The sequence below is a fragment of the Muntiacus reevesi genome, chromosome 15, assembly GCF_963930625.1.
Source record: "Muntiacus reevesi chromosome 15, mMunRee1.1, whole genome shotgun sequence".
Classification (NCBI taxonomy): Eukaryota; Metazoa; Chordata; class Mammalia; order Artiodactyla; family Cervidae; genus Muntiacus; species Muntiacus reevesi.
Window position 1 is genome coordinate 53,896,544 of NC_089263.1, and position 16,770 is coordinate 53,913,313.

General features: G+C 48.6%; 1 protein-coding gene across 1 annotated transcript in view; it reads left to right on the top strand.

Moving 5' to 3' along the window:
- Nucleotides 1–16,770, top strand: part of RIN3 (Ras and Rab interactor 3) — a 130,330-nt gene that overhangs the window by 41,250 nt on the left and 72,310 nt on the right. Inside the window, exon 2 of the mRNA XM_065906609.1 lies at nucleotides 17–224. Within this exon, the coding sequence (XP_065762681.1) occupies nucleotides 17–224 (208 nt within the window). The remainder of the gene's footprint in view (nucleotides 1–16; nucleotides 225–16,770) is intronic.

Genomic DNA, 16,770 nt, shown 5'->3' on the forward strand with positions numbered 1-16,770 from the left:
TCTATTCTGTTCTCAGTCCTATTCCAGATGTTGGCAAAGGAGAGAGACAGGAAAAGAAGGAGGAAGATGGCACGGGGCCCGGCTTGCCAGGCACTCCCAAGAACTGCCTCCCTCGCCGGGACATCAGCGTCCTGGAGAAGCTCGTCAAGACCTGCCCCGTGTGGCTGCAGCTGGGTCTGGGCCGGGCGGAGGCGGCCAGGATCCTACATCGGGAGGCGCCCGGGGTGAGTGGGGTGGTCTCGTCACCTCGAGGCCAATGGGCGGGTACAGCTGTAAGGAGCTGCTTGGGCTCCCACGGAAAAGGAGCTGCCCTCTAGACGGCCGCCCGTTTGCTCCCTTCTCAGGTTTATCAGCGTTCCCCCCAGAACTCAGGACTGAGGGACTGTTGGGCTGTCCGGTTTCTGCCTTGGAGAGCAGGTGTCCTGCTGCGGAGCCTCGGGCAGCGTGGCTAGTGGGGTGTGTCTGGGTACTTGGGAGTCCCAGGCAAGACTGGCACTTGGAGAACTCAGCCAGGCATCCAGGGACTAGAGAATATCAGAGTTTGAGGGACCCGAGAAATCATTTTACATCCTCATTTTACATGCGAGGATGAGGGGCTGTGTAATAGAATCGAAAGGTTTCTCTTACTTGAGTGTTTTTTTTTTTGGTTTTGAGTCAGGCTCCGTGAATTGGGAAATGGCTTAAATTTTCTGAACCTCACTTTTCTCTTTGAAATGGGGCCATTAATAGTATTTTCCTCCCCATGGTACAAACATTACAGAGGAAGATAGATAGGTACATAATAAAATATGAGTCAGAGCTCATCAAATCCCACTCACCTTCCACCACCCCCATACATGCTACTTCCTTTAAATTTTTTTAATTTGTTTAATTTAAAAAGTGATACATATATGTATTTATTGTAAAAAAAAAAATATCAAGCTGGACAGAAATGATAAAGTAAGAAGTAAAGTGTCTGATAAAGTTCTTTGCCACCTACTCTTTTTCCACTTATCTACTACCCAGAAGTCTTTTTTTTTGTTCGGGGCTTTTTAAAATTAAGGTGAAATTCACATAACATAAAATTAGCTATTTTCAAGTGAGCAACTGAGTATGTTCACAAGATTGTGCAAGCGTCACTTCTATCTAGTTCCAAAATATTTCATCGCCCCAAGATAAAGCCCCATATCCATTAAGCAGTTACTCCCTGTTCCTTCTTCCCCTGGCCCCCGACAGCCACTGGTCTGCATCCAGAAGTCATTTTTGCTGAACGTGTATGTCCTGTTCATCTTGCGTTCAGACCCCCACATCTGTAATAGCTAGCATTCCCCAGGGGGTGAAAGTGTTAGTTATTCAGTCATGTCCAACTCTTTGCGACACCATGGACTGTAACCCACCAGGCTCCTCTGTCCATGGGATCATCCAGGCAGGAATACTGGAGTGGGTTGCCATGCGCTTCTCCAGGGGATCTTCCCAACCCAGGGATTGAACTCAGATCTCCTGCATTGCAGGCAGATTCTTTACCATCTGAGCCTCCAAGAAAGCCATTCACCAAGCTCTTGCTATATTCTGGGCACAGTCTAAGTTCTTCAGTGCAGTTTATCCTCACAGCAGCCCTCTGAGATAGATGTTACTGTTGTGCCCATTTTACAGATAAAGTAGCTGAAACAGCATGCAGCTGAGTGTCCCACAGGCTTGCACAGTGAGCCAGTGCCCGAGCTGGCATTTGAACCCAGGTGGCTGGGGGGCGCCCATGTACAGGTTTTATTTGACACGGATAGCATCACATCTTGTAGCCATTTGTGTTGTTCTCACCGTCAGTGTGGTATGTATCGCTACGCTCTGGGGAATAGTCCAAGCTTCTAAACACAGGAGACTCAGGTGGATAGTGGACTTATTTACCATGGACTGGATAAAATCCATCAAGTTGGCAATTGTACCTGAACTTTGGAATTACTGGAACTTATGGAGAAGATGGTGGCAGAGGATAAGATGGTTAGATAGCATCACCGACTCAATGGACATGAAATTGAGCAAAGTCCAGGAGATAGTGAAGGACAGGGGAACCTGGCATGCTGTAGTCCATGAGTCACAAAGAGTTCGACACGACGTAATAATGAAACAACAACAGCAGCAACAACATGGGGCCTCTAGCAAAGTCCCACAGAGGCCCCTGCCATAGTGAGCGGGGACCAGAGACGCCTGAAGACCAAGCAGAATCCCGAGGGAGCAAAGGGAGGCCACTCCCAGCTATGAGGTAGGCGCCCTGTGGACCTGCCCAGCCCCACCTGAGCCCCAGATCAGCCTGGGAGGGAGTTAGAGGGGTCAGGCAGGGAGACTGTAGTCCTCAGGAAACTAGATCTGTTATTTCATTCCTCCCCCTCCTAAAAGGCTTTCCATTTTGAATTGACTGAAGGCTTCAGAGCAGATGATGAAACTGCACAGAAAATAAAATTGGAGACTCACACCAGCAGGTGTTAGGGTCAGCGTTCCCAGGCTGCAGACCTGGTTGGTTGTCCACTCCCCTGTTAGAATCTGAGGGGAGGCTGCAGCTGAAAAACAGGCCTAAGTGCAAGGTTGCGATGCTGAGGGTGACCGTTTTCTGGACCTTTCTGGGTCATCAGGAGAGGTGTGTCCAGGCCTGTGTGTAGATGGAGGTGGAATAGCGAGGACCTGTCCCAAGGCGAACTGCATTGGGTGTAAGTCATGCCCACTTCACCAAATGGTTCAGTCCTCAAAAAGTTTGCGATAAGCCTTACTCAAAGCAATAGTAGTGGTCTGTGTGGAGCAGGCTTATTAATGTCAGGCCCTGTACCAAGTACAGTATAGCATGATTGTCATCTCATTGAATCCTCGCAGCAATCCTGTGAGGTGGACTCTGCCATGATCCTCATTTTACAGATAATGAAACTGAGGCTGGAGGGGGAGCACCCTTGTTTGTGCTTCCCAAAGTCTAAAACTCAAAGGCTTCCCAAGCTGAGGATTTGATTGCAAGTGGTTTATTTGGGAGGTGACCCTAGTGACCACAAGCGGGGGAAATAAGACAAGAAAGTGGAGACAGCTAATAAAATCAACCCTAACCCTAATAAAGGGCTTCCCTTGTGACTCAGCTGGTAAAGAATCCGCCTACAATGTGGGAGACCTGGGTTCGATCCCTGGGTTGGGAAGATCCCCTGGAGAAGGGAAAGGCTACCCACTCCAGTATTCTGGCCTGGAGAATTCCATGGACTGTATAGTCCATGGAGTTGCAAACAGTTGGACACAACTGAGTGACTTTCACTTTCACGTTCATGCAGGTTACCCCGGGGGCACATGGAGCTGGCTTCTTTTGGGGCACTTTGGGAGTCAGGGTAGAACACACATCTCAAGGTCATTCTGCCCAGAGGGCTGAGGGAGCTGGTGTTAATGACCAACTCCTGAGAGCTGCTGGTTCCAGGCAGTGGGGGATGACAGTTCATGTTCTAGCACCTCCCTTCTGCTGTCAGTATGAGAAGCTCTGACTCTGGCCAGAAATAACTGATGGGCAAAGAGATGCCAAGCTGGCTGCTGGAAGCAGGCCTGGGGTCCACTAAAAAGAGTGGGCAGGACCCAGCAGCATCTGCCGCTGGGAGTGAAGTCACCTGTCCAGGGTCACATGGGTAGTGAGTTACAGGGCTGAGATTTGACCCCAGTCCTAGCTAAGCCAGAGCACACCCCTCACAAGGGCAAAAGTTAGTAGCAGGAAAGAAAAAGAAGTGACTTTCTGAGGTCAACCAATACCAGATGGGTGTGGGTATGAGACATGTACGAAGATGGGTAAACTATGGTCTTAAACACATATGAAGGTGGGTAAACTATTATCTTACCACTGTTTTCTGAGTTTCTGGGAGGGTGGGTTCTATGCATGGATATGAATGAGATGGCACGGGGAGGAGATGTCTAAGTGCTATGTGAAAGGCAGGACAGCGAGGGACCTGGAAGAGGGAGGGAACACATCCAGGTGGACTGATCCAGGCAGACTTCCTGGAGGAGGCAGATGCTGAGCCCTGTGTCCAGAGCCTTGAGTCTGATCCCAGGAGTGAGACCACAGGCTACTGTTAAGACCACAGGTTGGGAGCTGGAGGAGGTCAGCTGGGCCCTTCCCGCTGCTGCCCTCTTACTGCCCCCTCTGTGGCCATAGGGATTGGGGCAGCCCTGAGGACCATAGCACTGGAGGAGACACCTTCTGTTCACTTCTCTGCCCTCACCCCTACTCCTCCCCATGAGCTTCTGTATTTTCAAGCAGAAAGCAAAGCCCTAAGGCTCATGCTCTGATACAGACTTGTCCCACTTTTACCTAAAGTTGTTCTTTGCATGATCTTATTTGATTCTCACAGTGACTTCTTTCTGGTTGGTGTTATTGGCATTTCCATTTCCAGGTAAGAAAATGGAGGCACAGAGAAGTTAAGTCACTTGCCTGAGGTCACACAGCTAGAAAGTGCAGATTCTGCACGGTGTGATCTGCAGGGATGCTGGGAAGGCCCTTTGCTATATATTATCACTCTCAGGGAACTGTCTGAATTTCCATCAGTGCAATAACTTCATAGTTTTTAAAGATACAGACACTCTATAGCCCCCAGGCTGTGAGAGTTCAGAGGGTCCTCAGAGATCCCAGGGCCCCACGCCCTCATGACGCTGATGAGGGACAGTGCTTCATCATGTCTGGGGCCAGTGGTCAGGAGACTGGAGATCCCTCCCCTTTGTCCCAGTTATCTGTATGACCTTGACCACATTCCCCCACCCCCACCCCCGCCCAATCCCTCCCCATCTCCTGCAGCCTGCTTCTCTGATAAGGTGCTGGGAACATATTGGCGCATTTTTGATTTGCATGGACCCAGAGCAAAGGCAGTCAAAAGCCACCTTTATTCATTCTACACCCAAAGGGTGGGGTGTTTTTTCTTTTAGTTTTATTTTAGAAGTCTTCCGTTTACAAAGAAGTTACCAAAGATAGTTCAGAGAGTTCCCTTATGTACTTCTCACCCAGTTTCTCCCACTGTTAACGTCTAACAATAGTCTGGTACATTTGTCACAGTTAATGAACCAATACTGCTACATTTTTACCTAATGTCATTTTGTGTTTCGGGATCCCCTCCAGGGCACCACATCACATATACTCACAAGTCTCCTTAGGCTCCTCTTGGCTGCATGTTTCTTAGACTTCCTTTGTTTCTGATGATCTTGACAGCTTTGAGGAGTATTGGTCAGGTGTTTTGTAGAATGTCCCTTACCCGTGATTTGTCTGATGGTTAGACGGGGGTACGGGTTTGAGGGAGAAAGATCCCAGAGCCAAAGTGCCATTCTCATCCTGCTGTGACTAAGGTACGCATTATCAACATGACGTCACTGTGGTTGTTGACCTTGATCACCTGTCAGGGTCCTCTGTGAAGTTACTCCTTCTCCTGCTTCCATACCGTCCTCTTTGGAAGGAAGAGTGGGGACTTGTGCTCCTCCTCCCTGAGGGTTGAGCATCTGTGTAAATTATTTGAAATTCTTCTGCACAAAGGACCTGTCTCTTTTCCATTTATTTATTTATTCAATCACTTACTTTATCAGTATGGACTCACAGATATTTATTTTGTGCTTTGAGTTATAATTCAGTGTTGTCATTGCTGTTTAGTTGCTAAGTCATGTCCATCTCTTTTGTAGCCCTGTGGACTGTAACCCACCAGGCTCCTCTGTCCATGGGATTTCCAAGCAGAAATACAGGAGTGGGTTGCTATTTCCTTCACCAGGGCTCCCGCAGATCTTCCCAACCCAGATCGACCCTGCATCTCCTGCATTGGCAGGTGGATTCTTTACCACTGAGCCACCAGGGGGGCCCAATATAGCCCAATACTACTATAATTATTTTGTTGCTCAAATTGTTTCAACTTGGGCCACGGGGAGCTCTTTCTGTTTGTTTCTGTGTCCCTTTGATGAACTCCCGTCATTCTGTGTGTGTTTTACTTATTTGTTTGTTTGGAGCACTTCCTCACTTTCTTACACTAAACTATGCTCTAGACTGTCTTATATATTTCTTGCCTTAGTCCTAGGCACAGCCATTTCTCACTGGGGAATAATATTAGAAACTAAAATCTGGCACTCAGTGTTGCTACTGGGGTGTCATTGCTTTTCGACCTCAAGGTGGTCTTTTAATGAATGAAACCTCTTGTAAGATTGCTTTTTGTAGTGAGGGGTTAGCAAGAGTTGCAGTAACCTGAATTGTGATATGGACCAACCACAAGCAAGGCATCTTCCTCTACTGTGAGCCCAAGGATGCCAATTCCATTCAATATTAGTTTGGCAAAAGCATCAGTGAAGCTGCTTTTCTCACCTTCAGGGTGCTAGGACCAGGGTAGAAATCACAGCCAGCAGGTCTGCTGTGTTGCCAAGTGCTATCTCTCATCTTTCCAACAGCCCTGCAGAACAAGGGGTGGGCTCTTTATTTTATTTACTTATTTTTAATTTTTATATTTTGGTCACACTGTGTGGCTTGCAGGATCTTGGTTCCCTAACCAGGGATCAAACCCGGGCCCCTGCAGTGAAAGCACCAAGTCCTAACCACTGGACCACCAGGGAATTCCCGGGGGCTCTCTATTTTATAAGTGAGGAAACTCACTTCTGTCGGTAAGGAACCTACCCTGAGTAATATGGCTACTAAGTGATAGAGTGTGATTTGCACTAACTGCCTTCAAAGACTTAAAAAACAAACAAAAAAAAATACACAAAAAAATCCCACGATGTCTTGGCCTCATCCTCCAAAATGCATATTTCTTTGGTTTAGAGTGGGGCTCAGCCATCAGCAAGGTTTTCAAGTTCCCTCAGTGATTCTGATGTGCAGCCAGGATTGAGAAACCCCACTCTTTGCCAGACTACAATCTCATTATACGTAACAAAGATGGGCTGCATGTCCAAACTGGGCTTCAGCCACCAGACCCCGACCTCCATGGGCACCGATGCCCCTGCACATGTGAACTCCATAAAGAACTAGCCACTTCTGTTCCAGCCCTGAAAAGCATGATTGGAAAATTTCCCCAAGCAACTGGAAAATAGTCCTAAAATAACAAAAGTGGAAAAGCAGACAGCTCTGGATTGACCAGGCCAAAAAGGGATAGTAAAAACAAAACCATTTATAGTGTATTTAGCTTTGGGTTTTTATGTATTTATTTGGAGAGAAGGAAGGGCATGCAGTAGCTGCATTCTCTCCCTAAGCATATTCTGTCCCAGCTGTTACTGAAATCAGCTGGTCTTCCCAAAATTCATCATGCTGTCTGAAGGTGGACAGGGAGGGGCTCGCATGCCACCCAGGGGCTCAGCTCTCCTGGACTGCAGTGACTTACCTATAAAACTAACCCTGAGGTTTGGGAAAGATCCCAGGCCCCTGATGCTGGGAGAGAATCTTCTAGATGGAGAGTCCTGGACCCTTTTGTCCCTCTCCCGAACTAGACTGGAAAAGCCAGCTCAGAGAGGGGAAGTGACTTGCCGAAGGGCACAGCAAGCCAGGGTCAGTACTAGGAGGGACACTGTGTCTGACCTCACGGCCCAGGGCTCTGGCCATGACCCCGCTGTGGCTTCAGGAGGTAGGGATGAGCAAATCCTAGCTCTTCAAAGAAAATTGGATCCTCAGAGCATGGGGTGGGCATGTCACCCATCAGTTTATACAGTTGGGGGAAGAGGATTCTTCTGCTTTTTGCAAGTTCATAATCCAGTGTATTGGGAGAGCTGACAAAAGGGGAATAAATAAAGAGGGAACAGAAGGAGTGGGCTGACTCAAATGTCGGCTCAACAAGTCACCAGATGATGCTTCTACTCATAGAGGAGAGAGGTTGAGTGAGGACGCTGGGGCACAGCAAGCTTTGGCCCTGCTTAATCAGGGGAGGCTTTCGGGAACACTTGCTCAGGGAGGGTCCCAGTGTGGGCATGAGTGTGACCTGCTCCGTCCTAATGACCCCGGGCAGCCCACATGCAGGGATCTTGGTGGTGGACAGAGAAGGCTCCGGGGCCTGGACCTGTCACCTTGTGTTCCCTCTCTGCTCACCTTGAGCTCATCCTTTCACTCGGGGCTGAGACATGAAGTCTGGAGCTGCTAGTGAGGATAGCTTTGCATGTTCAAGGTGCCTGGTGCTCAGTATGTTACTTTTCTGACTATAGAATCATCCAAGAATGAGAAGATGGGAATGCCACCTCCACACCACAGGGGACTCTGAGGCAGGTAGAGACAACATATATTGTGTGCATGCTAAGTCGCTTCAGTTGTGTCCAACTCTTTGTGACCCTATGGATTGTCGCCCACCAGGCTCCTCTGTCTATGGGATTCTCCAGGCAAGATTACTGGAATGCATTGCCATGCTGTCCTCCAAGAGATCTTCCCAACCCAAGGATCAAATGCAAGTCTTATGTCTCCTGTGTTGGCAGTCAGGTTCTTTACCACTAGTACCATCTGGAAAGCCCCATACCATATACTGGGTGCTTATTATATAGCAGGTACTCTACTGAAGTCAGCTGGGCACTTTCAGTATCCTTTGAGGCACTAGGTCAGCTGGGAATGCTTTCAGTTCAAGTAATACCTAGCCTATGGTAGCTTCAACCATAAGGCAACTATTGTTTACCTAATGAGAAATCTGGAGGTTTGGCGTCTAGGGCTAGTTTAGTGGTTAAGTGATGACAGTGAGAGACTTTGTTTTTTTGGGCTCCAAAATCACTGCAGATGGTGACTGCAGCCATGAAATTAAAAGATGCTTACTCCTTGGAAGAAAAGCTATAACCAACCTAGACATCATATTAAAAAAGCAGAGACATTACTTGGCCAACAAAGGTTCATCTAGTCAAAGCTATGGTTTTTCCAATAGTCATGTATGGATGTGAGAGTTGGACTATAAAGAAAGCTGAGTGCTGAAAAATCGATGCTTTTGAACTGTGGTGTTGGAGAAGACTCTAGAGAGTCCCTTGAACTGCAAAGAGATCAAACCAGTCCATCCTAAAGAAGATCAGTCTTGAATACTCATTGGAAGGACTGATGCTAAAGCTGAAGCTCCAATACTTTGGCCAGCTGATGTGAAGAACTGACTCACGGTTGAAGACACTGATGCTGGGAAAGATCGAAGGTAGGAGGAGAAGGGATGACAGAGGATTAGATGATTGGATGGCATCACCTACATGATGGCATGAGTTTGAGCAAGCTCTGGGAGTTGGTGATGGACAGGGAAACCTGGTGTGCTGCAGTCCATGGGGTCACAAAGAGTCAGACATGACTGAGCGACTGAACGGACTGATGTCTTCAAGACCCAAGTTCTTTCCACATTTCTGTTCCCTCATTTTCAGGGTTGGCTTTTAAGGCCCCCGGGTTTGTCACCTCATGGTTACAAAATAGTGGCTGCAGCTCCAGCCATCTCATCCATTCAAAAGCAGGAGGTCATGGGCAAAAGGCTTTCTTCTCTTAGGATCAGTCTTTTTGTCAGGGAACAGATGTTTTTGCAGATACCTTATTGACCCCTCCTGACTGTGAGGGTAGCTGGGGAAGGGAGTGAGTGGCAGAGGTCAGTTAGCAAGGAGAGGGAGGGGACTGGTTATCAGGGAGCTAACTCATAGTGACCATCACAGACAGGAACTATCTTGATCCCATTTTGCAGAGCAAGGAGCAGCCCCAGAGCAGTCACACAGCCCAGAGTGGCCAACTAAGAACCGAACTCTATATAGAGTCTGGCTCCAGAGCCCATGTACTGAAGTCTTACACAGAAGGGCCCCAAGGCCCACCACTCTGAACCTTCCCCTTTCTCTCTCTCTCTTTGCCAGTCCTCTCCTGCACTGTTTTCTCGTCTGTACAAGGGGTAAAATATTCTAAACCCCAGGGAGGGAGTTCTTGCAAGGTATTTAAAACCTCCAGCCAGGTGTCTGACGTAGAAACACGCTCAGCTGACACTTGGTGGGTTGGCTGGGTCGGAGGACATGTAGGAGATTGCAACCCCAGCCAGAAGGCCATAGACTTTGCATTCTTGTCCTGGCTCTGCCAACAACGAATAATGTGACCTCAGGATGTCTTTTTGCATCTCTGGGTCTTGGTTTCTTTAGCTGTAGAGCGAGGAGCTGGATACATCTGTAGCTTTTTAAATTTCCCCACTGAGATCTGGGGGCCCCTCAGCAGCAGCTAATAGAAGGAAAGTGGGAGATACCCAAAGGATGAGACCCTATCTCCTCATACCCCACAGCTATACCATTATCTACTGTGGTATATGAACCACTCCAAGGTCCAGTGGCTTGAAACAGTCACCATTTGATGTTCTCAGGATTCTGTAGGTCAGCAGTTTGGGCTGGGTTCTGCTGAGTGGTTCTTCTGCTGGTCTCTCCTGGGATCAACCAAACAGCTGTAGTCATCTGGCAGCTTGACTAGGTTTGGATGTCCTCAGATGGCCTTGACTACCTGTCTGGCAGGCTGTTGCCAGCTGTGGGCTGGGCCTCATGACTCCAGCAGAGCTGCTCAGCCTTCTGCATGTGATGGTTATGGTTCAAAAGGGTGAACATGGAAGCTGACATGCCTCCTAAGGCCCAGGCTTAGAACTCAGCACCACCACGCTGCTGCATTCTTTGGCCAAAAGCAAGTCCCAGGCCAACCTTCCAGGTGCAGGGAAATAGATTCTACCTCTTGAAGGAAGGAGCTGCAAAGAATTTCTGGCCATTTTTAATCTGCTGCATAGATGATCTTTGATTCTGTCTTCCTAGCTCTTTGTTTGGAAAAAAAAAGATACATAGTAATAATCTTATTAATAAGTATCATTTATTTGTCAAATGAGATTGAAAGTGAAAGTGTTAGTCATTCAATGTGTCCAACTCTTTGTGACCCTGTGGACTATAACCTGCTAGGCTCCTCTGTCCCTGGAATTCTCCAGGCAAGAATACTGGAGTAGGTTGCCATTTCCTTCTCCAGGGGAAGGTACGGTTGCTACTATTTGCAAATAAAAATCTTAGCATGTGGCTTAGTGTTCAGTAAGTGGTAGCAGTCTATAATAATAGTAATAAATATCTTTCAGAGCATACTCTGTGCCAAGCATTCATACATGTGGTCAACAATTCTCATGGAAACCCTGAGAGATGGATATCATTATACTTAGGCTCAGATGAGGAAATTGAGGCCAAAGAAGTAAAAGTAACTTGCCTACGGACACACAGCTGATAAAGATCAGAGCTGGGATTCAAGTCCCCCTGGGGCTCAAAAAGTGGGCTGCCAGAGGATGGGCAGATAGAGAAATAAGATGGGCTTGGGAAGTTTGCATATGGACCCCCCGAGGGTGCTGGAGTGGGAGCTCTGGGTGGCACACCCAGCCCATTAGCCTTCTGGGTGCTCACCTGCAACAACCACTGTGGGCAGCATCTCTGTAGAGGATAAGCAGTGGACACCCAAAGAGGATGAGGGGCAAGGGGAACATGGGCAATTTACTCAGATGCTCTTCTCCTGGTACCAGCTTTGGCTGAACTCTGCTGGGTTTAAGCACAGGAGATGCACCCTAATCTAGAACACTTTGCAGGAGTTACCACTCTGCATATGTTCTTGCAGTGAGTGGTACAATGACACTGTTTTTGAGGTGCTATCTGTGAATACTTCCTGGAAGGGACCCTGTGACTAGCTGAGCAGCTGAACCTCCCCAAAGGGGAATGCAGAACAGACCATCTTATTCCAATGGATAATGACCAGTGCAGACCACTGACCGGGGTTCTGCCTATAGCAGGCTCCTGTGAATGCCCTCTCCCTCACTGTCATCTGGGCAGGGAGGGTCAGAGGACTCCTTGAGCCTCCCTCCCTTCTCTCCCCTTAACATATTCACCTCCCCAAACCCCTCACCCAGTGCATTATCTTAGTTTTTCAGATAAGAGCCCCAGGACTTGGCCATGGTGAAAGGAAGTGCTATAGAAGGCTCTGTGGCCATGCCCAAAATGGTGGGTGTTGGGCACTTAGAATTGGGAAACCTGAGCCCAGCCTGGGGTACTTTCCACCCCAGTCTGCACCCCTGCCCTGCAAGGACTAGTTAACACAGACTCGATGGCAAGAGATAAGTGAGATGTTCTCGGTGACGCCCAGGTCTGCATCTTGCTTCTGCATTTCCTGTTTGCATGTTCTTGGGTTTCTTTAACCTCTCTGTGCCCTGAGTCTTCACCCATCAGAAGGAATGGTAATAGTGCCTACCTCACCCAGCCGCGAGGGAGCTGGATGATGCGAGGTGTAAGGTACCTGGTCCAGAGCACAGGCGTCAGCTGCTGTTTAAATTTCTGCTCCTTACTTGCAGCTGAACCGTTTCTCAAGGAAATCCATTCTTTTTCACAAGAAACACATGTGGTAGACTGAGCCCCAGTTCTAGATGGAGCCCAAGACTGGGAGGTTGAGGAATGTAAACCAGCCATGGTCAAGGAAGGCAAAAGCAGAGGGAAAATAAATTCTTAGTGAGTATCGGTAGAAACCCTTTTATCCCACTGGGTGGCTTCCTACATAACATCTCAGTTACTCCTTCCAACACAGAAGGGCAGGGCTTTGGTTTCATTTCTTGTTTCTGCTAGGTGGTCGTGGGTGTTATTCCAATTTACAGATAGAAACACTGAGGCTCAGAGAAGCTACGGAATGACCCAGGGCCACAGAGCTCATAGCAGGCTGCACAGGGCCCTCTGGGAGCCCAGGAAGAAATGCAGATGGTGACAGATCTTGACTGTCAAATGCGGATTTGACTCTTTCTGCAGCTGGAGGAGTTCCTGTCAGAGGGCTCTTATCTCCCTTCTTTCTCTCTGTGGAACAGGAGGGTGGAGAACAGGGTCAATGTCTCAGCAGAGTAAGGAAATCTAGAAATGGTTACATGCTGGGTGTGAAAGAGCCAGTTAGGTTGCAGGGTGGCATTGCAGGAGGCCCCAGTTGAGGCTGCCAGTGGTGATTTGTCATTGCAGTCATCCTAGGGTGGGGTCGGTGGGGGTCAAATAGTCCAGGAAGAAGGAAGCCATCAGTAGAGTAAGATATCTACGTTGGAGACTTCCCTGACAGTCCAGTGGTTAAGATTTTGCCTTCCAATGCAGGGGGTTATGGGCTTAATCCCCGGTTGGGGAGCTGAGATCCCACATGCCTCGTGGCAAAACTAATCATAAAACAAACAATACTGTAACAAATTCAATAAGGATTTTAAAAACAACCCACATCAAAAAAATAAAAAGTAAAAGATATGTTGTACTGTGGCCCTGGCCCTCCATCTATCTCTCTCTCTCTTGCTCCAATAAAAAATAGTCCATCCTTCTGATAGGTATCCTTATTATCTTGTTTTGTTCTCATGTATTTTTTTGTGGAGGAAAAAAAAGAAAACTGATTGGTGGCATTTTTGTCAATGGGTCATGTTTGAAATCACTTCCTTCCCTCCTGGGCCAGATGGCAAGGGGCAGCTCTGCCATGCACATATGCTTCTGAACAATGACCTGGGCTTGTGTCTCCTCCCACCCCCACCCCGACACACATATGTACGCCACCCTTGTAACGAGAGTTCTTGTCCTCCAGAGACAGAATTTATGCTAGTTTGGTTTTAGTTCAGGAGGGCGCCAGCCTCAGCTCCTGCCTGGGCTCAGGGCCGAGGATCCAGCTTTGCTGTCTGCCTTCCCGGGGCGCCCCTGGCACCTGCTGGGCTCCCTCCGCATGCCCTGCCCCTCACAGCCTCAGGAGGGGAGCCCTGGGTTCAGCCCAGAGTCCCCTCGTTCCTCACTGACCCCCCCCCCACACACACACATTCATTTACACATTCATGCACTTGTGCACACACTCACACACATTCACTCTCCTCTTGAACAGTTCTCTGATGTCAACCATCCTACAGTTGTAGGATGTCCTACAATTCAATTCTGACACTACCCAAAGTGAACACAGACCCCGTAAGTTAAAGGGAAGGTTCCTCCAAAGACCACTCTTACTGCAGATGCCAGACACAAGTGGGGTCCCCAGGATCCCCACACTTCTGACTTGACTACAAATATGACCCCCTCTTTAGATCTGATAATTTGCTAGAAAGATCCAGAGGACTCACTGAAAGCATTATGCTTATGTGGACAGTTTGATTATAAAACTCAAGAGCAGCTGAGCGAGAGACACACAGGGCTGAGGTCTGGGTGGGGAGGGCCCCACGGAGCTCCCATACCCCTGCCCCGTGGAATCTGGGCACAGCACCCTCCACACGTATCAGTGCATTGCCAACCAGGAGATTATATCATTGCCCCGGGCTTGACCTCTTTGCGTCCCTCTTCACTGCCCAGAGGTAGAAGTGGGTCTGTGGGTTCCAGTCCTCTAATTACGTGACCGTCTCTCTGGAGCAGCCCCTTCTTTAACGTCCTATCTGAGCCACCTGTTAACATAAACTCACATGTGGTCCAAAGGGGCTCTTTGTGAACTGTGAAAGCCCCCATCACACAGGAAATTCCAAGGGATTCGGAAGCTCTGTGCCAGGAACCGGGACAAAGGCCAGATGTATTTTTTTATAGCACCCACAGGGTTATTCTCACACATACACACACACACACATACTCAGTCACTCCCACATTCCCTCACACATGCTGATTCCCATGGACCTGATAGGTATGAGGTACCTGGATCTTGATGAAAGTGAAAGAGGAGAGTGAAAAAGCTGGCTTAAAGCTCAACATTCAAAAAACGAAGATCTTGGCATCTGATCCCATCACGGCAAATAGATGGGGAAACAATGGAAACAGTAACAGATTTTATTTTCTTGGGCTCCAAAATCACTGCAGAAGGTGACTGCAGCCGTGAAATTAAAAGATGCTTGTTCCTTGGAAGAAAAGCTATGACCAATCTAGACAGCATATTAAAAAGCAGAGACATTACCTTGCTCACAAAGATCTGTGTAGTCAAAGCTATGGTTTTTCCAGTAGTCATGTATGGATGTGAGGGTTGGAACATAAAGAAGGCTGAGCACTAAAGAATTGATGCTTTTGAACTGTGGTGTTGGAGAAGACTCTTGAGAATCCCTTGGACTGCAAGGAGATCAAACCAGTCAATCCTAAAGGAAATCCGTCCTGAATATTCATGTGAAGGATTGATGCTGAAGCTGAAACTCCAATACTTTGGCCACCTGATGTGAAGAACTGACTCCTTGGAAAAGACCCTAATGGTGGGAAAGATTGAAGGCAGGAGGAGAAGGGGTCGACAGAGAATGAGATGGTTGGATGTCATTACCAACTCGATGGACATGAGTTTGAGCAAGCTCTGGGGGTTGGTGATGGACGGGGAAGCCTGGCGTGCTGCAGTCCATGGGGTTGCAAAGAGTCGGACACGACTGAGCGACTGAACTGAAGCTAATGCTTACCTGTATCTCTGAAGAGAAGCCAAAGTGACCTCTTTTCTTTGAAAGGTGCATTCATAGGGGCAGTTCAGGTCCAGGTGAATATATCAGCTCAGAGATGTTGCTGCTCATAGCAGTCAAGGTTGTGCCAGGAGTGCAGAGAGGCACCTAGAGGCGAGCCCGCCTCCTGCTAGATCCCCCAGGAGGTGCCTTCTAGGTGGGGTGCCGGCACCCCTACCCGTGGCCCATTTCTGCCCCAGAAGCCTCTCTACTGCCTTCCTCCATTCACTGGGTTCGCAGATTGTCTCCAGCCCTATGCGAGGAGAGGCTGGTAACCTCATTTCTGACTCAGTTCAAGGACTAATGAATGCCTTGTATCTCTGACCCCAGGAGGCACTCTCCCAGAGAGCAGACGCTTAAACCAAGAGACCACCCTCTGTGGGCCGGATACGGGGCTCAGGATCTCGCGCTAAAGGGCCTGAGCTCAGATCCCAGGCCCAGCCCTAAAGAGCCTGGTGGGCTATGGTCCATTAGAAGAAAGTGTTAGTTGCTTGGTCATGTCTGACTCTTTGCGACCCCATGGACTGTAGCCCACCAGGCTCCTCTGTCCATGGAATTCCCCAGGCAAGAATACTGGAGTGAGTTGTCATTTCCTCCTCCAGGGGATCTTCCCAACCCAGGGATTGAACCTGGGTCTCCTGAATTGCAGATAGATTCTTTACCATCAGAGCCACCAGGGAAGCCGCAAGGGGCTATGGTCCATAGGGTTACAAAGAATCGGACATGAATGAAGCAACTTAGCATGCATCGACAATTTAATGACATTGAATTAGCAATTCCAATACTGTAGCATTATCATCATAAATTTGTCATCGTTGTTCAGTCTAAGTCAAGTCCAACTCTTTGCAACCCCATGGACTGCAGCACACCAGGCTTCCCTGTCCTTCACTGTCTTCCGGAGTTTAATCACTTTCATGTCCATTGAGTCAGTGATGCCATCTAACCATCTCTTCTGCCTCCCTCTTCTCCTTTTGCCTTCAGTCTTTCCCAGCATCAGGGTCTTTTCCAGTGAGTCAGCTCTTCGCATCAACTGGCCAAAGTATTGGAGCTTCAGCTTCAACATCAGTCGAGTAGTAATCAGTTGGAATGGCAGGGAATTTGGAGCATCGCCCAAGAGGTGGTGGGACAGTGCCTTGGAGGGAGAAGGGAAGAAGCACCATCTCCACGTTCCTCCAGATCCTCTTATGCTTGGGGCCATGTGCTCTGGAGGTCCCAGTGGCCCTGCTCCCCAAATTTTTCTCAGCATCTTTGACCAGGCTCCTGGTGTTTAAAACTCTAACCTGGGCTCTTGGGAGAGGCTTAGACCCCTTGTTGGGGATTAGGGGGGAGGAGTGGGGGGCACAGTGACCAAGTCCTTTCTCAGGAAAGGAAGGACCGACCCTGCCCTGGGGGGAAGACCACTCCTCTCCCTCTTCCCCAGGTGGACGCC